Here is a 22982-nt window from a genome sequence, read left to right as displayed (position 1 = left end):
CACCCGATGTCGTCGTATCTTTCTTCTTCTTCCTGTCTTCAGGACAATCCGCAATCTTATGCCCTGTCTGGTGGCATCCGAAACACTTCCAGTTCGTAAATTTCTTCTTCTTCTTCTGATGCTTTGTTCCTCCATGCGGTTTGCCGGATCCGCTGAATGCAGCCGCTTCTACTGCTGATCCATTCGACCTGCTGCTGTTTTCACCACTGCGCTTGATTTCCTCATCAAGCAGTCTGCATTTGCAGAACTCCAACGAAAGCTTTTCTTCCGGCATCGTTTCCAGTGCTGTTATTACCGTTGCGTACGTTGGCCCCATCGTCAACAGCAAATAGCAGACGATATCAATCTCCTCCAGCTTTACTCCGGTCGACTTGTACTCCCGGACGATTCGCTCGAAGGTTAGGAAATGATCCTGCAATTTCCCGCCATCGTATCTCAGCGTCAGCAACTTTTTCTGCAGATAAAGTCGACTCGAAATGCTTTTCCGCTGAAACACTCGTTCCAAGGCCAGCCATACTGCTCTGGGTGTTTGCTGATCTTGAACATACTCCAGCATATTGTCAGCAATCCGGGAGATCAACATCGACTTGCAGCGTCTCTCTTTCTTTAGACGTTGCTCTGCCAATTTCCCTTTCGACTTCTTTATCTCTGGCGTGTCACCTTCGTTCACCACCGATGTATGGTCATCCGCCGCTTCCTGCTCGACGCAGGTCATGAGCTCATGCTCTTCTAGCAGCACCGTCATCCGGTACTTCCATTGCGGATAGTTCGAACCATCGAACAAGGGCACTCGTACAGTTTCCACTTCTTTATCCATTTTATATTCTCTTAATGCAGGAACTAGCGAATTCCTGGGCCCATAACCTAATATAAAAGGCGGATAAAGTTTTCTGTTCGGAATACTACAGGTTTATTATATAAAACAAGCGACGCCATTAATACCGCTCAAACTATAAGCTGTCAGACAACTGACAATCACATACCGCGTTTATGTCACCACATTCGTTTCTTAAAGCATAAGATATTGTGTGCTTTAACAGTGTGGAGGGGGTGGGAAAGATTCTCCAATCTTTAACCTTCTGAGGTTACTACTATAGCTCAAGATGGGAAGAAAAGTAATCTAAATTCAAATTACAGCTTTTTTTCCACTAATTAATCCAGCCATTATTTACCACAGTATGTATTCTTGGTGACATGTGCTGCGATTTGCATACATTTTGGCGTTTATCGCATGATTGTGTGTTACTTGGATAGCCGGATTCCAGTTTTTTCCTCGAAAAAATGGGTCAAATTTAAACCGAAATGCCGGAAACGTCCCACACTGACCATGAGGAGCTTTCGATGTTGCCATTTTGATGGCGGATCAAACCCGCCGCAAAGTGTTCCCGAAACCCTGACCTGGCTTTTTGTGCCGTTGCCATACCGACGACTGGTAACGAGTTTCCCAGGGAAACGTTCCGAGGGGGGTTTTATTTACGAGGAACCTTACTCTTGAAATTTTCCACATTCTCGAGCAGAGTCGTGGTATTGGCGATCGCACAATATGCTAACGAAGAAGGAAAAGTTGCTTATCCGTCCGTGGCAAATGCAGCGGTACATCAACCACCGTATTAAGGTGGTAACGGCCATGCCAGCGATCGATTTTCATCCACCACCGGAACGGATTCATATCGCACAGAAGCTGAAAAAGCAACAGAAAGAGCTCGAGCGAAAGGAGAAGATTGAGCAGGAGAACATCCGGCTACTGCAGCGTCTCGGTGCCATCATGAGCAAGAAACGGTTGGACAACATTTGGACCTACACACGACCGAAGTAAGTTACTCCCATTGAGAGCCTTGTGGGGCTTGGCAAGTAAACCTACTGATGTGTCTTCTCTCTCGATTTTTCTAGTTTCCTTCGTCGTGAAAACATTTATCCCGTCCGTCCGAAGACTACTCCGGATCCATCCGGCCATCGTCGATCATCCGCGAAGCAAGCGAGTGCGAACCTTTCCAACTCCACCGTATCACCGCTAACCAACTGGACCAAATCCATTCGCTGCAGTGCTTGCAGTGCACCGGCCCGTGTTGCCATCCAGCTGAATCAAATCGCACCGGAAGGACGCATCCCTTGGGCTCCCCAGCGGAAAACCACCAACCGGAAGCTGCTACAGGAAGCGGAAACGGAACAGCACGAATGTTGTCGATTCTGCTGCTGCTAGTAAGGAACTTCCCCCATTCCGGTGGAACAAAACGAGCGGAGGCACCAACAACTTCCAATGAACAAAAGATTAACACCAACACCAGGAACAGAGGCAGCTAGTTTTGTTTACAATCGGTCTTGTATTTGCATCACCATTTTCCGACAGAAAATAAACACCACACCACCACCACACTCACACTTCACTTGAGCGGGATAAAACGGGAGCTATGGGTGGCACCGATACCGGGGCGACCGTGCTTGACCGGCTTGTACGTCATCGAGAACTCGCCCAGATAGTGGCCGATCATATCCGGTCGGATTTCCGTCTGGTTGAACGTCTTGCCGTTGTACACACCGACGGTCGAGCCGACCATCTCCGGCAGGATGATCATGTTACGCAGATGCGTCTTCACGCACGCTGGCTTCTCGTTCGGGGGCGTGTTCTTCTTCGCCAGGCGCAGCTTCTTGATCAGGGCTTGCGGCTTCCTGCGCTGTCCACGCTTGAAGCGCCGCTTGGCCCGGCTGTGCATCAGCTCCACCAGTGCCTCCTGCTTCATGTCCAGCAGCTGGTCCAGATCCACACCGCGGTACGTGAATTTACGGAAGGTACGCTTCTTCTTTGCTCCATCCTCAGGTGCTTGGTCGGCCATGGTGGCGGGCTTAGGGTCCACGGATCGGTAGGTCCCGAAATAATCCGAAAATCGCGAGAATTCACACGGCGCTACGTCGTCTTGCGACCAGGAGCGGGTTGAAAAAGAGCATCTGTCAAACAAGCGGATGTAGAGCTGTCATGACGTGAGCGCCCCGTGAGTGCGTTTCATGTTTGCGTTCTTTGCTGAGCGCTAAATATGCGTTTTTCAATGTTTGCGTTTTTTGCTGTCCATGGACACAACATTCGAAAAATGACGGTTAGGTTACAAGTGAATTTCAGTGGCTCAAGTGGGTTTTCGCGATAAATGTTGGAATCCTTCATGAATCAATATTGTTAAAATTCTATTTGAATGCTAGGATTCGTCAACCAGGTCATGCATTGTCAATAAAAGCACAGTTTTGCTTTCGATTCATAACAGAACTCTGTGTAACGAATAGTACATTCAAAGGAAATATGCTCCATATGTTATCAACCCATTAGCCTGGTCTTTCTGGTGGACGCTTTAATATCATTGGTCAATCTAAATTTGGGACTGCCGATTCCTCTTGGTAGACGAAATTCTAGACATCTTTAAGACCCCTTACTCGAAAGCTGGAAATACAACTAGAATGAGGACCCTAAACCTATACCTCAAGACAACTACTCTTGGTTACTGAGGGTTCCGTGGGGCGGTTTAAATTGTATTGATTGCATCGATCCAGTATCGTCCAGGCCGAGGATCGGCGCAGTACACCTTTGGATCGAGTTTCCTCGAGACATAACAACAAAATTTCGGATATTACCGCAGACATATCTTACCAGCTATCTCAAAACAAAACACACAACAAAAGCAAATCCAATAATTTGTATCAAGTCAATTTTGTTATTCTTTTCTTTACCCCAGAAGGACACAAATGAAACAAAGTTTTTCTTTTTATAAGCTTACACTGTTTTCACTATGAAGTCTCTCTCTATGCCTTCTTCCTCGTAGATGTTAACGTACAGTTTTGTGTGTGAAAGGAGTTCAGGTTTTCAGGAAGTTGGTTCCTTCTGGTTCGTTGATTAGAAGATAAAAAATAGTGTCCGTTTGCTGTTCAACTGTACTTTTGATCCGCGAGTTTTGTTTCTAGTGAAAAAAAAAACAAACAAAAAAACGCAGTTTCGGCTCTGACCGTATTACAGATTCAGATAGATTTTTCGATCACCATCCTCGACTCACTTTCGATTTTACAAGTTCCTCTGCTCCTGGAATAAATGGTACTTTCTGGTTTGTCCGTTTTTCCTCTCTTCCGTTTTGTGTTGGTTTCTCTGTGTGACTCTTATGTGTGTATATATATATATAAAGAATTTATACAGATTTGAATCCCTGCAACGGGTTTGAAAAAATGGAGAAAGCAGATGGCTTCCCCGGCATTAGTCCCCCCCCCCCCCCCTCATTGCGAAATCTCGCCCTCTTTTTCTTGTTTTGTTTGTTACTTTTTTCTGCTTTAGGCATCACCCTTCCTCTATCTCTAATCCCCAATTTCAAATGTTTGTTAGGGACAACGACGATGAATGGTTAGCTTAAGGGAAAGGATGGAGGGAAAAACAACGTGTGTGTGTGTGTGTGTGTGTGCACGCCTCCAGATGGAGCCCACATTCGGGGCCCAACTAAACACTTTTGGCAAGAGGCAAATAGTTTTGTAAAACATGTACACTTATGTTAGGGCGGCCCAGAACACGGCATAGCATTCGATGGCGTGCGTTTGTGGTCGGACTGGCAATAAAACACACACACACACACACAAACGCCTGGTCCCATTCCGATACACATCCACACGAATGCATGATCCTGATCCTGATGGGCACCGCCTTTTTTCATCACTGGCTTCTTCTTTTAAGCCTTGGCCGTAGGCTGCTGCTACTGATTAACATGAGTTCCATCTTTTTTTTGTTCATTAAAGCTTAACTGAACCGCACACAACGATCGTTGATACTTACGATCGCGATCTGCATGTGGATCTTCTCTCGTGCTACCGCAGGACAAGTCCTTGTAAGGATTCCTCGGCGATAAGAGAGCAAGAGAGACAAAGTGTTTGGGAAAAACATGTCGGGACTCATCCCGCAATATTCCGTGTTACAGTAGAGTTCATATCAATCATCAGACTTTGCGTGAATCGCCGCGTTCGTTGGCGAACAACAATATGGTACAACATTATCTATAATAGTACTGTGTTCTCTCTTTTAGGCCACCCGGCCAGCATCCGGAGGGCCGGAGGGTGACGTCGTGCACTTCATCATCCCTCGCCAAAAGCTCTAATTAGTTTAGCGCACGGGTTCGCGTGTTTATTTTTCTAGTAACTCGTAGAAAATAAATTACTTTATACTTGTGTTAATATTCCGAGACGTTCTACTACTCATAGCTGCATTCAAATCATCGCAGAGCAATGTAGAATCAATTTAAAAAAAGATACTATTTTACAAAAATATCAGTATGCTTATTAATGCGAGCGCCAAGGTTTCATCATCACCGTCCACAGCATTTATCCTGCTACAATAAGTTTATATCCGTTTAGAGTACGCACCCTACGGCCCAATCTCCTGCAAAAAAACACCAACAAAAAAAAGTACACACTTCTACCAGTAGAAGAAGGTGTCCGTGTGTTATTGATCACAAAACATCGTCCGCGATGCCTCTCTCTCTGTACTACTTCTGTGTAATCCTTCCATTTTTTGTTTTTAATTCCTTTCCATTTTTTGTTTTTTTGCTAAAAGATCCTAATTCTCTCACTCTTCTTTACAATCCCCGGCTTAATTAATTAGCTTGTTTTTTGTTTTCTCACACAGCCCTCGGCTCAACGCGATAACACTCACGGTTTTTGATAATTCCTCCCATCCCCAGAATGATTACACGGGAATCATAAGATTGCTGGGAGAACAGAACAGAACACATTTCTTCATAAAAATGCCACTATTCTATCTTTACATCCTAAGACTGACGCAGAGTGTCCTAGGACATTAGTATCAGCGGTACATCTACCCCACTGCAGCAACGAATAAAAAGATAAGTGAACGAAAAAAAAAAAAACATGAAGAGATATCTCTCTCTCCTTCTCTAGAGGAGATCGTGTTTCCTGTTTGCATGTCCTCGGCAAGGATCAAGGGATTTACTATTTACAGCGGAAAAAAGGTAGCGGGCTAGCATCCGCATTAGAAATCACAATTGCTGTCGTGGCCATTTTGTAGGCTCGCGCGCCCGTAAAAGGTTTTTTTGTCCTAGTCACAAAAAGGAGAGAACACACATACACGCAGAGATCACATGTATGTGTGTCATTTTGGTGTGTGGTTTATGTTATAGTATCTGCGTGTTATGTTGAGTGTGGTGCTTGTACCTTTTTATCTCCAGGATTGCTCGAAATAACTATTTCGTACCAACACTGCCTCTTTTTTATGGTTGAACTAATATTCCACTTATAACTGATGTGCACACACACACACCTACTTGACGATTCTACCAGATTGCAGTGTCTTGACCACAGCTAACCTCTCAAATCGATACACCTCGCGGTCAGTTCAATTTTCTTCACTCCTCCTCGCTCGATTCTTAGTAAATATAATAAGATACAGTGACATTGCTTGTTTTGTGTGATACACTCCCCGCCAAGTATTTCTTTGCACACCTGCCTTTGTTGGTCTTGCGGATTAATGCTAAGGGGTCTCGCTGACGGTTGTCGGGGAGTGTCGCTAGGGAGTCGGTCAGGGATCGTCGTCAGTAGGAAGAAATATACGAATTGAAGTCATCAGTCCTTGTATTCCGAATAAATATCGATATTTATGTGTTTCAGTAGTAGAAGTTGTATCGGTAGCGTAGTTCATGGACTTACAAGATAGCCCAAAAAACCACCGTTGTTGGTTGCACACATACATCTTCAATGAAGTCCACGTTCATTGATTTGTAACAGTAGCGGTTCCCTGTTGCTAAATTTCAACAGCGAATCTTTAGCATGAAAATAGTCCAAAAAGTTCCTCATACGGCTCTACGTATGAATCACTATACTGGCTCTGTCTTGTGCCAGTAATCCCAAGCGAATACTAAACGACATTAGATGATGAGGATGTTCGATATACTTCAAATGGGAATATTTGTAAATTAACTAATGCGTCTACAACATTATGCATCTTCGTCCTAATTCATAATATACAAACACTCTCTCCTTTTCTCCTGCAAATTTCTGAACTTCTCAAAACAAAAACATACGTCACCTAACACATCCGCCCCCACACTATTCCGGGGGTGCGGTTAATTTTTCATACAAAAAAAAAACTGTCGCAAATGGAAGTTCAAGCTTTCTCTTCCACTGCAAAAAAAAAAAATCCCTACGAAATTAGTTTTCCACATAGTTGAAATGTACACGATCCTCGATCATTGTGTCGCTTAGATGATGTTTCCTGTTTTCCATATCTACTATCAACTACAGCCGAGCAGATATAAAACTTTACCAAATAAATGCTCCTCCAGCGATGCGCAGTAGTGCCACCAACTCAACAAAAATAAAGTCTGTCCTAATAATGGTTGTTCTTCGTATCCGGGAGTCCTGCCGTGTCGTCGTTTTAGAGATGGGCGATATACTTCGCTGGATGATTCGGCGACGTTCACTAATTGTACCGGTGTGTTTGTTTCTATGTGTTTGTGTGTCTCGTTATTGGTTCATGGTTTCTGATGTGCGATTGCAGAATCCCATTCCCTTTGCCTTGGCCGTCTTCGTCATCGATCGCTCGGTTTAGAAGTTGAATCCATCGCGGGGAATGTTCGGATTCTGATTAAACTGGAACGCGTTCTCGTCCGATGCCGGTCTGAGGTCCTCGAGAACTGCTTCATCAACCTGGAAAGATACAACGGATCCAAATGTTAACGTTAAGAGCATCAAGGGTTCTCCCCATGTGAGTACTTACATCATCCGAGAAGAACTGCTCGATGATGTCGTATGCGAGCTTGTAGATTTCAACATTTTCGTGATTTTGCAACACTTCAATCTTTGACACACCGTCACACTCCTCGATCAGATTGGCGACGTGTTCGGCGTGCGGTCCAGCCAACTTCAGCATGTTGTTAATGCCATCCAGTACAACCTGCACAGATAGAGGACATTTTATTAGTCAACAGAAGGGATCTAAAATTCAATATAAGCTACATACATTGATCACTTGACAATCCTGGCACATGAGCAAATCGCAGAACGGTTGGACAGCACCATCGTTTATCAGCTGTGCGACCTGTTCACGGTTGCCACTGATCGTGAGGTTGCTGATCGCCCATGCCGCCTCCTTCTGCGTGTGGAAGTCGCCGTGCTTCAAGTTCTCGATGACCTTCGGCAGTAGACCAGCGTCAATAACGGCCTGCACCTGCGACTGGTTGCCAGCCGTAATGTTGGACAGGAACCAGACGGCTTCCTTGCGAATCTTATCCTTGCTGTGCGTCAGCAGTTTCGGGAAGTGTGACAGGGCGTCACAGTTCAGCACGACCTAACAGAAACAGAATGTAAAGCGTGGTTCGTGTGAGTATTGCTGTTGGTCGGATGCCATCGCAAAACAGAACCCTTACCTGTGTCTGATCATCCGATCCTGTAACGATGTTGCCCACTGCACGTAACGCAGCCGTCTGTACCTTCACCTCGACGTGCGACAGAAGCGGGATTAGCTTCGGCACCACACCACTGTCAATGACGAGCTGAATCTGCTCGTTGCCACCATCGGTCAGATAGCTCAGCGCCCACACCGTATCGACCAGGATGTTGATGTCAGTGTGGTGGATCAACATGTTCAGGGCTGGCAAAATCTCCAGAATCGTGGCGGCCGGCGGTGGCGGATCCTTGTTGCGGCACAAGTTCACAATCACCCACGTGACGTTGCGCAGGAAGGGGATCGGAATTTCCGGCTGAATAAATGACAGCAGCGGTTGCACCACGCCCAGCTTAATCACGTAGTCACGCAGGCTCGGCCCGTCGCCGATGATGTTGCCAAGCGCCCAAACGGCCTGTTCGCACACGTTTGGTGCGGGCGAATTGAGCAGCCGCAGGAAGAGTGGAACGGCACCGGCGCGTACGACCTGGTTCGTTTGTGCGGCCGTGCCCGATGCAATGTTTGTGAGGGCCCACGCCGCCTCAAACTGCAGCACCTGGTTATCGTCCTGCTCGAGACAATTGACTAACGTTGGAAGAATACCACTGTCGATGAGACTGTCAATCGGCGGATTACGGTCCGAGGACAGTAGCCGGCGGGCGGCCTGTACAGCGGCCAACTGGCCCTCTTTGTCTTCACTGTTTCCTGCCTTCTCGACCAGCTTCTTCAGGTTGGACATCAGTGTGTAGTCTTCCTCGTCGGTAGATTCTGCCGTCTGTGGGACATTGCGCCGCTTGAGGATCGTCTCTTCGCGTTTATTTTTGCGCAACTCCACCGTGACCTCCGTTCGTCTACGTCGCATTTCCTGCGAAATATTGGGTATCAAAATTAGTTGCTTGCAACCGCAAATCTACCTGTACAGTGGACCGATTATTCATCTGCGAGTCATAGGTCTACTGCGATTGTTTAAGGAAGAAGTAAGATCATTGGTGTTTGAAAGATATCCAGTAGTCGGTGCAAGCCAAAACTATGCACCTGCCGCCGCCAAAGGTCAACATTGTTCCAAATAACCACCAGCACGCGACGTTCATGGCAACAGCCACACATCCCAAGATGACCTCGGAGCGCTGCTTTAGAAAATCGCATCGAAATATTCCGCGACCCAACACGATCCAACACAATCGTAAAAATAAACATACACGCACAGCGCCAGTGCTAAACGTGTCCATACGTCCTCTTCTCGCACACACCTGCTTTGCACACGCCTTGCGGCCGTTTGCCGATACGACATTAGCGGCACGGCCGGCCCGACACCGTCAAATAATTCACGGCGCAGCAGAGCGCTTCACATTTATGATTACGCGACCGAGCCGCCGATTCATCATCGTCGTGGCCACCAGCAGCAGCACACAACAAAAGAAGGAATACCACATTGCTCTTGCCCCACACATTCACGCACGCTCGTCGCTCGATTGACGTCCAATACAAAGGGAATGGCAACGAAGAGCGACGGATGCGGGGACGGGGAGGCGAACGGGCGGAAGAGGGTGGATCATTTGAGGAACCGAACGAACCTGCAGAACATTCTCGGTCTTATCTCAAGCATTTTCTTTTGCCATCTTCCGCACCAAATTCCGGTGCTCCTCGTCGTCAATGTGAATCATCCTATCGCCGGAAGAAGGATCACCTTTCCATCCTCGTGTCGCTACAGAAAAAAACGGAAACGTAATTCCACTGACACAGCGCATCGGGGGAACCGAGTGACAATTTATTTCCCGTTTTCGCCTTCGCCACACACACACGCACACATATAAACGCGCGCGGGCCCCACAAGTCGGAGCGGACTGTCCCAGTGCTACCGATGGATGATGGAACAACACCAGACCCGCAAAGCCCGTAATACTTACATCCTGATCCTTTCCTTTGTTTTTGAATCCCTGCATACGATTCTTCGACTGGGAATCTATCGACGCCATTTTCGTATAGGGAAAAAAGCAAAACTGCTGCTGGGAATTGAACAAAACGTGCTGCCCCTGACTCACACTCGTTTCTGCTAGCGCTCACTCACTATCCCTTTCTCACGCACACACTCACACGCACTAGGCACCCAGATTCGCGTGCCGCTCTCCCGTTCGCACCAACACTCTCAGATCGACACAATCGCAATGGGCACGATGGCAGATGGTGAGGTAAGAAGTGTGCCGTAAAAACGCGTAATCGCGTGAAATGGCCACCGTTGTCGAACGTTCCAGCGCACAGAAACACTTGGCGGCGGTACAGTCTTGCAGCGATGCAATGGGGAAGAATGTGCAAGATTTGGCTTGCTTTTCACTTGGAGCAAAATTTAGCTGCTCGCAACAGTAGTTGATGGGAACAGTCAAGGTGTATAAATGGACTGAAGGTGTGCATTCCGGGGCGCACTGACAGCTCGGCGATTGACACTTCGGGTCGACCCAAGATTGGTGCGAAACTGTGAATGGTTGAGGTGTGTTCGGAATAAACGATTCTTTTAGAAGACTCACAACATTGCCACGAAAGAGTCGACTCTTTGAAGAATAAAATCTTTGTTCAGAGCCAACGACAACGGGCTTTAAAAAAGACTGTTTGATAACACTATCCCTGAACATCTGAGGGCGAAAACACGCTTGTTATTATCGCGACACTTTATGTATGTTCTGCTGTTCTGGCATACTAGAAACTAGGGAAAGACACATGAAAATTTAAATGAGAACGATGGTTATCGATTGGCAAGAAAGTGATAAATTCGCTGCTGCTGTTCTCTTCACGTTACACTCGTAAATTATTCGAAGTTTTAGATTTCTTCAGCTCTTTGAAGAATCGCGAATGACCAATTTGAAGAATCGATTCGTCCGTTTGTTCTTTTGAACGAATGACTCTTAATTTTATAGGTGACTCTTTTCAGCCATCGCTAATCGTAACAGATTTTTTAGTAATATATTCTTCTTCTTCTTGGCTTAACGACCTCTAAGGTCATGCCGGCCATCGAAATGGCTTACTAGACTTGCCGATACTACGTAGTTGGTTAGTCAGTCCTCACTACGTGGGGACGGTCCGGATGGAATTTGAACCCCGGTCCTGCCGTTTGAAGACCGCCGCCGTTGTCGCCGTCCCCGGAGAAATAATACCGGAGTACGATATATTTTTTTAGTTAGCCAAGAAACCAAAGCTGAAAGCCACAGAAAGACTTAATGATGTTCAAAATACCTTGATTTGTAAGCACAGTGATATGCAAACCAACAGCCTATTTTTTCGGGGCTGTACAGCTGCAGATGAAGTGAAATTAAATGAAAACTAAACGAAAACGTTGTCGTATTCATTTTTTAACTCAATTCGGAGAACGCTTCCGTAAAATTCAAATATTTTTTTCTCACATTATTCAACTGTCAACAAACTGTCAATCGTGATGTCCACCGGCTTGTCGCATTGGTGCAAAGGCGGTGCGATTGTGTTTTGTTGATGGAATGCGAAAAGTCTGTCGCATCGCGAAAATCAATCCACACGCACGCAAATCGCTCGGGATAAATCGTTCGTTCGAATCGTAAGAACAAACTAATCAGCCGCGTAATGTTCTGAATGTGTGCAGCAGTTGCTAAAAAGATGCAAACTGGTTTAGTGGCAAGCAGTCCGTGGGGTGGTGCAATTTAGGCCCCTTGCTCTGTACGTGTGTGTCTGTGTATGTGTGGTGGTAGTAATCGCGACAGTCTTGCGGGCAGTGAAACAGATTTTAACCTTCGCAAACGTTTGTACGCGCGATGCAATGGTTTTCGAACGATGGAATTAAGGCATCCCGGTCAGCCATCGGCATCAGCGTCGTCAGCTTCATATCACAGGCCGCCCCCAGTTGCACCCCAATCGAACCACCCGCCGCCCGCTCCTGATGGTGGTGGTGAGGTGTTGTTGTTCCCGCCCCGTTCCTGCCCAATAACAGTGCGCGTACGAAGGAAAAGTCTTGCGAATCTGCCCAGCATACGGGAAAAGTTGAGTGCAATTTTTGGGATACAGCTGCAGGAAGTGCTTCAAGCTACCGATGAGCAGCAATATCAGCAGCAGCAGTACATCACGTTTCAGGTGCTGGACGAAACTTCAGGTTGCCAGGTAGCAGTAGGCAGTGCTTTAAGCGGTTCCCTCGTATCCAATGGCAACGGTGATCTAATCGGGCAAATACAGGTAAGTCAGTCTGGGCTCGGCGGGTCTGGGACCACCCGAGAAACCGGGTGTAGAATATCGTGCTGAATGCAGCACCCTCCCCCCGCCTAGGGAGGCATTAGATCTCGCGAAACTCGTTTTCGTCACATTGTTTTACGCAGTTAGCATAGACGCCCCTCCAACTTCACCTTCATCGATTAGAAGCCGCTAAGCAACGGCATACAGTAGGGAAAGTACGTGCGTGATAGTTACGCAGCTGGTATTCGTTGTCTCTTTTTCTTCGGAACGGTTTCTTCGCGACTGCCCAACCGGATCAGCACCGAGAGGTCAAATCAGATCAGGTATGGTGAGGTTGCATAAATTCTATGTGCTCGATCAATGCTGGAGCCAACGGTTTCCCGTTTGCAACGAGATCGCATGTACGAGGATCTGGAATCGGATCGTTCTGATAGGAGCCACTCTTAGGAGCAAATACAAAACAGACTCAGTAATGCAAAAGGTACTACAAGCAGGGCTTTCCCAAACACCGGTGGCAACAGACTTCAGTCGTCATTCATATTATTTAATTTCTTATCCACAGTGATAGGACGACCTGGACCTGACAGCTGATAAGCTATCGGCTACTTCCGCCATTTCCGGTCGGGCATTGTTTGATGCCATCGATCGAACCCGTACCGGTCTGGAAGTACTGGAGTACTACTGTCCGGATGATGATGATGCTGCTGATGATGGGCTGATCATCAATCAATTGCAACCCATTTTTAAAATAGCTCATAATCAGCGTCCTATTGCCATGTGGTTAATTGGTCGCATTGTCTAGGCCATAAAACGGGCCGGGCCTGCTGCTTTGCTGTTATCACCCAAACACACACGGTGTGTACACACTCCCTCGTATATTTGGCATATGGCTTCACTGACTTTTTCGGCTATCAAGGCGCTTCTATTCCTCCCAATTCGTTGTGAGGGATCCGACCGCTGATAATCGTTGGAGGCTGACTGGGGGAAGGTCTCCATGCTGTTGATCCTGTTTTTTCGGATCTAGCCAGAATGGGGCAGAACATCGTTCGCTTGTGTTGACAGAGGGGTGAGGAACGATCGGATGCCTCCTTGGAATGGATTTGCGTCATCCGAACAAAATCGCAAGCTACTACTCATCGTGTGCTTTGAACTGTGGACTTGCCAATTCCGTTTTCATGCTTCTTCAACGCTTCTCGTTTTTTTTTTTTTTTTTTTGGTGAGGCAGCAATTCGACACATGTCTAAAGTCACCGAGACCGAGGAATCAAGACTTTATCAAACACAAGGATTGCTGTTTCGATCATCCCAAAAAAACAAGCATTAAATTCAGCAATGAATTGTTATTTTCTTTACGGTTCCTAAGCCTAGAGAATCGAACCTGTCGTACAGATTTGTTACTGTTTTTTTTTTTTGGTTTGCTTTCGTCCCGTTCATAACCGGTGCCCTCCAACAAGGCACGGCGGCACACGGAATCCATTGATGATCGTGTTTTCTTCGATGCGAGCGCGGCGGCGGGAGGCCCCAATAGTGTCGTCATTGGGCTAATTTTAGAACGTTATGCTGAAAGTGTCATACACCTTGTCTTGTAGTTTGTGATCGCTAGAATGTGTGAGAATCAACAGGCAAGAACAAGAAAAGGGGGCTGGCTAGTTCTTACCGGTTAGCCCAAGGTTGTTCCTGGTCCTGCCGGTGTCCACTTGGTGTGTTTTCAGCCAACACCCCCCGGACAAGGCGTAGCGAATGCAATTTCTCGACCCGCATAGCGCGAAACGGATCACGGATCACAGGATAGAAGCGGAAACGGAGAGGAAAGTAGGTCAAGCAGAATGCGAATACGCGATCGAGTGTAAATTAAACTGTATAGAGCACATTCTTGAGCAGCATTTATTCGTCGCGATCTCTGGAACGGCAAATCACATTGCTGCAAGCGATCGATCGGTGTAAGGAACGGCGAACGAACGCAAAAAATTGGCCCCAAAGTGTGGTTCGCGCTAGGATGTTGTTTTCGATGTGCATTTGATGTGGAGGCACGAGAAAAAAAAGGCAGAAAAGAGGAAGAATCGCAAGAGCTATTAAACCGGTGGAAAGATCGAGACCCCAAATATATGCAAACGCTGAAAGAAGATGGAAATCGAAACTCGCGAGATGAAGGTGGACCGGTGTCTGTCGGGCAACGTGAATCGGGCAGTTTTGGGGAGAGCGAGAAGGATCGAACCGAACGCCCTAAGGACAGGAAGAGTGAGACAGACGGGAAGAGAGAAGTCAAACGCTAAACGGATAATTTCAGAGTCAGCCATCCAGCGACGACGACGACGACGACGACGATGTCTAGGCAGCAGGGCAGCGCAGGCAACAAACCAACCACACCGCACCATCGTTCGTTCGCCACCGTGTCGCGCTGACGAGTGAGAGACTCACTTTGCCAGGTTCAGGTCGATCGCGCACATCCGGGTTTGAATTTGTGCAATAAACTAACCAACATTAGCAAACATCGATCGCGCACCGTAACACCGCGTGCCCTTCCTCCACGGGTGGGTCGGTAAACTTGGAACCATGCCACCAATACACAAAAACAGCGATGGAATTATAGGTTTAGTCTTTTTGGCCCAAGAGACGCGCATCTGACACATGCTAACACCGAACGGTAGTTCGGCAAGATTTGGACAACGATATCGGTGACTGTCAGAAGTTCCCGTACGGCATTGCTTGCGGGTGAACTGGAATGATGATCAGGTCAATGGTATGGGAAAACCCCCGGGGCTCGTTCGTGTTCTCATCCCACACAGTGGTGAGGATCATTAATGTTGGATGGCATTTTTTTAAAAAAAAGCTTCCTTCTTTTGTCCCTAAGCTAGTCTGATCGTAACACAGTTTCTGATATACCATAGATATATGTACAGTGCAAGAAGCGTTTTGATTAAATGGTGCTAGGGACACTTGCACTTCTCCTCATTCTTCTGTCAAATGCCCCCCAAAAAAAAAACGGGTGCTCTTGCCTGCGAATAAAGACGTAGATAATGTTGTAAACGGTTGCCAGTTGGTTATTACCATCGTTAGATAACAACTTCAGTTTAAGCCATCGTTACGCGTACCAGAGAGACTACGTCTCGCTTACTCATGATGGCCTCCAAAAACCCAAATCATGCGCTTGCTGTCTGCAAGTCTACCGGCTGAGATTGCTGTGGGAAGTGAAGTCGCTGTGAATGTAAAACGAAAATAACCACCTACCGAACCAACCGCTCGGCATTGTCTTGCGTATGTGTGTTACGGGATAGATGGGTGGAAGCCGGATATTATGCCGGATACGTTCGCAATTTTTTCAGCAAGTATGAGCAAAGATTTCTTGTTTGCTTTTTTGGGTTACATGAAAGAATAAGACAAACTTTTTTTTAAATTATGGTTGAGAAATTTAAGTACGTACGATCGTCATCGTAGGGACGAATACATAGAGGAAATCTAATATGAGTATGAAAAATATAGTAGGAAGGACGGTTCAGGGCTTAGGCGACAACGATGCCGATCTACACACGGCTGAACTGTGGTTCAAATCCCATCCGGACCGTTTCTCCGTAGTTGAGGACTGACTATTCAACTACGTCGTATTCGTCAAGTCTAGCAATCCATCCGATTTTTCGATTACTTCCGTTATTTACGCGAAGCACGTGATTTAAGCATAGTAAGAAGGTTAATCCCACTTCAGACAATGACAATATGGATGGGATGGCCTCACTGCACGGCTATATGTGTGCAATTGATTCATGCTGGAAAATCCAATTTCAAAAACAATACAACAAACAATCCCACTGACCATTGTTCGTGACATGTTTGATCACATCGAATGTATACACTAGTACGCTGACCACTTCCGGTTGGTCCGAAGATTGACTCGTTTTGACAACAAAACAACTGTCATGGCCTGGGTGAATGGGGGAGGAGCAAAAAGCCGGATATGTTGGAACTCCACGCGTTCCAGGGATCCCCAAACCGTATCGATCGACTTCTCTGCTGTGGGGAAATCTGCGTCCGTGGAGAGAGGGTGTAAGAGACTTTCACTCACGCGACGCCCAAGTTGTCGCGCGTTCAAAGCCACGGATGCCGCGAAGGGAGAGTTGGGCGATCGTGCATTCCTGCTGCAGCAAACCGTACCTCGCTCGGCCGCTCATCTATTATCTTCCGGTGGTGAGTGTTGGAAATCCGGATGTGAAACTATGAGCATGGCCCGCTGCTCTACTGCCGGAATGGGTTTTGTAGTGTTTTTTTTTTTTTGTATGGGAATATTGGTTAGGTCAAATCCGGTTCGTACGAACCGCGGTGTGTGGATCGCAGTTGATGATACGAATACGATGGCGCTACCGGTACGAGCAGAGATCCGGATAGATAGGACGCAAATTGGACAAACATCGAACGCAATTTCAGGAACATGCGATATGACACACCTTCAAATAATGAGAGATAATGCATCGGCTGATAAGGGGGCATCGTTATCGGCGTTGAGTCTAATGTAGATGCAAGACAATCGATAGGATGTTGAGTAATTTCGCTCCCTAATAATAAAACACCCACCGACAGCTGATCCTCTTCGGTAGAGCGACTTGGGGAATGCCTTAAATGTGCAACGATGTACCCGGAGGATGAATACCGGATCTGTCTCTGATGTTCTCATGAGGTTGTTAGCAAGTACGCTTTATACACTTCGCCGTGTATTTAACACCTACATCAAAGAGGGAAAAAAGATGAGAAACAAAGCTGAAGGGCCTTGACGGTCCCTATTCACTCCCCCATTGCGCTTCCTGAGCTGGAGCAAACGCAACGATCGTTCCTTCAGCATCGCTGCTGCCAGCTCATCAAAGAAAGAGAAAGCGTTTTCCCCTGTTCCCCCACCGTTGACCATGGAAAAGCCCACCGCCAGTGGCACGCGGCTACATTACGGAGCAAGGTCCGGGAGAAAACCGTTTCGTTTCGTTTGCTTACCTTACTCGTCTGTTACCGCGCGCCCCGTGGCCAATCGGAAAACGGTCCGAATCAGATTTGGTGGATGAATGAAAGAGAAAGGTAAACACGACTACCACCACCACTCCACTAGCTCCGGTGGCAGCAATGGAATGGTAAATTGGTTTTTTGGTTTGGTTGGTAGTACGGTAGTAGCTTCAGGCACTAAACCAAACGGATGTTGTAGCTGTGACTTCAGAAGTACTCCTCTTTACAGCCAGATCCGGAAGATCAGCCAGCGAAAGGCTTCATTTTAAAGGCTGTATGACGAAAGAAGACAAGGATTGTAAGGATGGAACAAAAGTGAAAGGACACGCGGAGGTGGCACACAAGAGGAAACTCCGCTCGGCAGAGGTAGTTCGAAAACCAGCTTTCAATTGCGGATATAGAGATTCGTCTCTTGCTTGCTTCGTGATCTTGACAATGCGGATGAAGACGACTTCAAGCCATCGCTGCATCCCTCAATGACGTGTGGGGACGAGAGATGGAGAACAATGGTCAAGATATGTGTTCCCATGCTCCAGGGCTGGAAGAAAGAATTCTGACAAGATTTGCAAAACTTTAACGGCTTCTCCCTTGCGTGCTGTTTCGTCTCCATGCACGTCCGCTGCAGGGTCACTTCAAAGCTCCAAAAAGCAACCACAAAATGCTTTCATCCTCAATCGATGTTCCACCGCTCGTTGCCGCGAGGGCCCGCAAACGCGTTCCTTAATCTATCTCTTTTCCCACCACACAAGCAAAAACAGCAGCAGGTGTGAGAACTGACCGCTGAGCGGAACAATCTAAGGAAGTACGAGGGGTGGTGGTTGCGTAAGTCGAGGGTGGCTAGTAGCTATCTTTCGCATCGCGCAAAATAATCCACAAACAACAACCTGTGCGAAGGTGAATCGCGCTTGCGTCGTGCCGAGGGTCCCGCAGCTCGAGAAGATCCGCAAACAAGCTTCTTCATTATCGCGTCATTGTTGGGGTCGTTGTGGTGTTGGTGCGCGCTCTGACGAAGCGCCGGACATTCATTCGCGGGCCTGTCGCGGGCCTCTCCCACTTAGGCGATTGACTGTTCTTAGGTCGTGGAGTTTTCTTTTTATTTTTTGGTGGATTGGGGGCTTGAGGGGGAGTGTGGTTGATTCATACGCACACAAGCCGTACGACTGACCCCCAACGAGTCGTCGCGATTCTTCTGATGTTGCATGTTTGGCAGCATCGATGTGACCCCATCGTTGGGGCTCTCTCTCTCTCACACACACACACACACCCCCAGTTGTGTCTTCGTCCCCGTTGACGTGATCAACGGTGTCCTCCCGGCTCAAGAGAAAAGAGAGTCTCGCTGTTTCGAATCTCTAAACATCCCCAACAGGTCTACTACTCTCCACACCTTTCTTCTACACGAACTGCTGCTGCTCATCCGGCACTGGGTTCACCGATCACCAGCGATCTCCCTGGTGGTGGTGGGAGCGTGCGGTTATTGGGTCTCCCTTTCCCGACCCGCGTTGCCGTTGTTGGGGCGGCGCGAGAAATCGGAATTAAAATTTTGCTACGTCAAATGAATGGAAAACAGTTGTAGTCCACCGCTCAAGACGAGCTGTTCGTGCGTGGTGCGTGTGCGAGGATCGCGATATTGCGAGTTGCTGGTGTGTCCGGTTGTGCTGTCGCTTTGCAGTCTCGTTCGTTTGCGCTGTACGCACACGCGTTTCTGGGTGGAAAGGGTCGCAACTGAAATCAGGCCATTTCCATTGCCAACTCGTCGTCGTCAGCACGGTTCCGGATCTTGCGCGCAGAGAGCATATACGTGTGCGGGGCGTGTGAGAGCTCGCTGTGGTTCACACTAGATTTTATAACCATCCGTTGCAGCGCAAATTGCGGACGTAGGGATTACCGTGCCGCGCCAAAATCAACAACTGCGTTTGTTCACTGCCGCCAGTCGAGAGCCAACACCGTGTACACAGGCACACATACGGTGCTTCTACATAAGTGCACGTGTACCGAAAGAGGATGTTTACTCGGATGCGCCAATAATGTGTGTGTGCACGTGTCAGTGTGAGTTGGTGTGATCATTGATGTGTTGAAGGAGAAAGAGAGATAGAGAGATCATCAAAGAAGAGAAGAAGCGATCGATCGCGGATGTGTGATCGCGGTTCTCGCAGATCGTGAAGTTTGTTTGTACGCCCCGCGCTTGTGTGTGTGTGTGTGGCACCTTGATAAGTGCGAAAAAGTTCGAAACGGTGTACCATTTCGGTGAGGTTTGTCCCGAGAAGGGTGTTCCGGTTGGTGCGTCAAACCTGCGAAAGAGGCATTCCTGGTTACCGCGACGATCCTTCCTTGAGCTGACGGTGCTTTAGATCGTCACGATCGATCGATTTGCTGACGTCACGCAAGTTGGAGTTTGTGCGACGCGCAACAGCAAGAGAAAAAAAGCACCGCAACGCACGCGCGCGTTTCCGACCACGAGTTCCTCACCAGTGCGACGACCAAGCACAGACGGTGAAGCAAAATTGCGTACTGCTGCGTGCTGTGTACGCGAGAGAGCACTGTAGAGCGATCAGTGATCAGGCCAGGTGATCGGACGAACTCACCACGGCGTGACGTCACTTGCGCTTTTCGTGCAAAATCCGGGTTCTCTGACATATGTGCTAAGGGGCGGGCAAGGGCCAACGTGTGTCTGTGATTCGAACCGAGAAACGAGGTTAAATGATCTTTTGCCAATTTTTCTTAACGAACATCGTGTGACAAGATAGAGATAAAAAGCACTGTGTAGATCCGTGTTCAGCGGTTCCCAACGACCTCAAGCAGAGTGCGTGCAATGAAAGTAGCTCATCCTTCCTCGATATCCTTCCTGAGGTGATCATTCACAAGCTTCCAAGTGGTGATCATAAAGTCTAGCGATACCAGTTCCTAGTGTCATATAAAACCAGTTCCTCAGAGCGAACTATCCAAAAACGGAAAGATTCGTCGCAACAATGCTCATCACTACGAACTTTAATCACAAGGTAATAGGTTAATTGGTAATTTAGTAGGGTCGCTTTTGCTGGGTTGAGCTATCTCGAATCGCGAATGCAAGGTGTCACAGCATATAATCACAAAATCCCACGGCTTTAAAGCAAAAACCATGACGCACAGTGGTGGTGTGTGCAGGTGCAGGTGTTATTCTTCTGTCCACATCCGGTTCAAAGTGCGGTGGATTTTTCGAAGAGCTCTAGCTGAGGGTTGTGTGCATAATTTTATAGGAAGGGTTGAATAATTGTTTTTTTTTTTTAGTTTAAAATTGTACAAAAAAGTATACTCTCCGCATGCTTGAAATCCACGAGAGCTTCTTCTGGCATTCTGGTCTACCATCTCTGACTTCCTAGATTCTCAGACTCGAAAGTCGGTGCTCGAAACGGTTCTAGATTTGCTGGCGTTCCTTTCGTATAACCAATCTTCGTCTCTATGTCATCTGACAACTACAGTCCACTTCTATACTTTAATTAAACATTTTTTGCAATTTTTGTTGATCGTAAGTTAATTATGGGCGTTTTGTTAATCCTCTACTAACTGTTTGAAAAACTTTAGGATTGTTAGACGTCTGAATGGTCTAAGTTGTGTTTAAACGTAAAAAGACAATTCCTTTTTCATGTAGATTGTGTAGCTACAAGGGACTGCTCTTTGTGTAAGTCGTAGAGTATTGTTTGCCTCCTTGCAAGGATGATTCTACTTGGTACTTATTATGATTAAAGCCTTGTACTGTGTCCTGCTTCTCTCGCGAATTATTTAAAGTTTAAAGTTTCACAATTATTAGTTTCACAGTTAACTGTCGTTTAGGCAACTTTTCTTGCTACTAAATCCTTCTGTAAAACAATTGTAACATCTATACATCATACAACTCTCGATTCTCTCGCTAATTGGCGTTCTTTTATCCATGTTACCCTTCAGCAATTCATTGACTCGCTATGCACGAACGAGGCCGAAGACTCCAGCTATGACAGCGACTGTGACGGTGACGATCTCTCCCACGAGCAGGTGTCCCGCACAACGAGTGACACCCTAGGGCAAGAGTTTGCCGAGTACATAAACGTAACCACTGCTCCGAACACTGGTCATCATCAGCAACATGGGAAAGACGTCTCACCGACGACCTTACCCGAACACTCCCCAGGGTATCAGCAGCGGGTGGAGTTTGCCCTAAAGCTCGGTTACACCGAAAAACTGGTGCAGGCCGCTTTGCAACGGCTGGGTCCAAATCCGGCCCAGAACGAGCTGCTAGCGGAACTGATCAAGCTAGGCTCACAACCGGGTGCGAAATGTGGTAACGAATTTACCGCGGACGGCCACGGGCATCATGGTGTGGGGAGTGGCAGCGACACGGGAGTGGCAGCAGACCTAGCGGCTTCGGTGACTGGCGGTCTGCCCGGTGGATCCTCGTCAATGGTTAACGAAGAATCTCTGCGCCCGATCGTGATAGACGGGAGCAATGTTGCAATGAGCCACGGTAACAAGGAGGTGTTCTCCTGTCGCGGTATACGGCTGTGTGTGGATTGGTTCAAGAACCGGGGCCACAAGGACATTACGGTATTTGTGCCCAAGTGGCGCAAGGAAAGCTCGCGCCCGGACAATCCCGTCAAGGATGGGGAAATTTTGAACGAGCTGGAAAAGGAGCGTATGCTAGTATTTACACCGTCGCGGTTAGTTGGCGGTAAGCGGATGGTGTGCTACGACGATCGATATATTCTAAAGGTAATGGACGTGCTGCGGATCTTCGTAGGTTGAGGTGATGGACTAATCGGGTATGTTTCTTTTAAGCTTGCGGCAGATAACGATGGAATTGTCGTGTCTAACGATAACTATCGCGATCTGGTGCAGGAAAGCACCGAGTTCAAGAAGGTCGTCGAAGAGCGGGTACTGATGTATTCGTTCGTGAACGATCGCTTCATGCCACCGGATGATCCGCTCGGTCGTTCGGGGCCCACGCTTGACAACTTTCTGCGTGTGCAGCCGCGCAAAGGCGATCCACCGCCACCCTGTCCGTACGGCAAGAAGTGCACCTATGGGAATAAGTGCAAATTCTACCATCCGGAACGGGGCAGCCTTCCGCACAAATCCGTCACGGAACGGCTTTCCGAGCATGCGGCACGGCATCTGCAAGCGCGCAGTGGACACGATCCATCGGCGGGCGTTGCTGGTGGTCGCAGTGCGGTCCAAGGCAAATCGCTCAGCGTTCCACTGAGCAACAGCAGCAACGAGACTAGTCCAATCAACGATAAACGGAAAGCATTATGTGAGTATTTGTAATTTGTTACGTTTAGGTTTAGGTTTGACGTCAATTGGGAAGCGCATGGTGTAGTACTCTGGCAAAAGAAATGCCTATGCTCTCCACACGCTCCTACCAAACTGGTCAGAACCGGTGGTAGGGTAAACTTCCACAGCTG

The 22982-nt window shown here is 47.6% G+C and overlaps 4 protein-coding genes across 5 annotated transcripts in view; 2 read left to right on the top strand and 2 right to left on the bottom strand.

The window, feature by feature from the left end:
- LOC126556976 (probable ribonuclease ZC3H12B) overlaps window positions 1-22982 on the top strand; it is a 288446-nt gene that overhangs the window by 264127 nt on the left and 1337 nt on the right. Inside the window, exons 2-4 of one of the 2 annotated variants that reach the window (XM_050212559.1) lie at window positions 12102-12598; window positions 21490-22290; window positions 22357-22831. In XM_050212559.1, the coding sequence (XP_050068516.1) occupies window positions 12107-12598; window positions 21490-22290; window positions 22357-22831 (1768 nt within the window). In that variant the 5' untranslated portion in view covers window positions 12102-12106. Of the gene's footprint in view, window positions 1-12101; window positions 12599-20464; window positions 20568-21489; window positions 22291-22356; window positions 22832-22982 lie in introns of those variants that run through there. The other variant, XM_050212560.1, reaches the window with a different exon arrangement.
- On the top strand, window positions 1544-2203 carry LOC126559149 (uncharacterized). Its single transcript, XM_050215263.1, has 2 exons — window positions 1544-1812; window positions 1891-2203. Exons 1-2 carry the CDS (start codon window positions 1544-1546, stop codon window positions 2198-2200), a joined length of 579 nt encoding a protein of 192 aa, XP_050071220.1. The 3' UTR covers window positions 2201-2203.
- On the bottom strand, window positions 2302-2866 carry LOC126559345 (40S ribosomal protein S15). The gene has a single exon (XM_050215492.1). The coding sequence runs from the start codon at window positions 2829-2831 to the stop codon at window positions 2382-2384; it is 450 nt and encodes a 149-aa protein (XP_050071449.1). The 5' UTR covers window positions 2832-2866; the 3' UTR covers window positions 2302-2381.
- On the bottom strand, window positions 7565-10685 carry LOC126557747 (importin subunit alpha-3). The gene is made up of 5 exons (XM_050213624.1): window positions 10318-10685; window positions 8394-9275; window positions 7988-8314; window positions 7745-7921; window positions 7565-7674 (listed from the first exon to the last, which is right to left on the bottom strand). Exons 1-5 carry the CDS (start codon window positions 10384-10386, stop codon window positions 7573-7575), a joined length of 1557 nt encoding a protein of 518 aa, XP_050069581.1. The 5' UTR covers window positions 10387-10685; the 3' UTR covers window positions 7565-7572.

The sequence above is a fragment of the Anopheles maculipalpis genome, chromosome 2RL, assembly GCF_943734695.1.
Source record: "Anopheles maculipalpis chromosome 2RL, idAnoMacuDA_375_x, whole genome shotgun sequence".
In the NCBI taxonomy this organism is placed as follows: Eukaryota; Metazoa; Arthropoda; class Insecta; order Diptera; family Culicidae; genus Anopheles; species Anopheles maculipalpis.
Note: the sequence above shows the minus strand (reverse complement) of the source record. Positions and strands in the feature narration are given on the sequence as shown.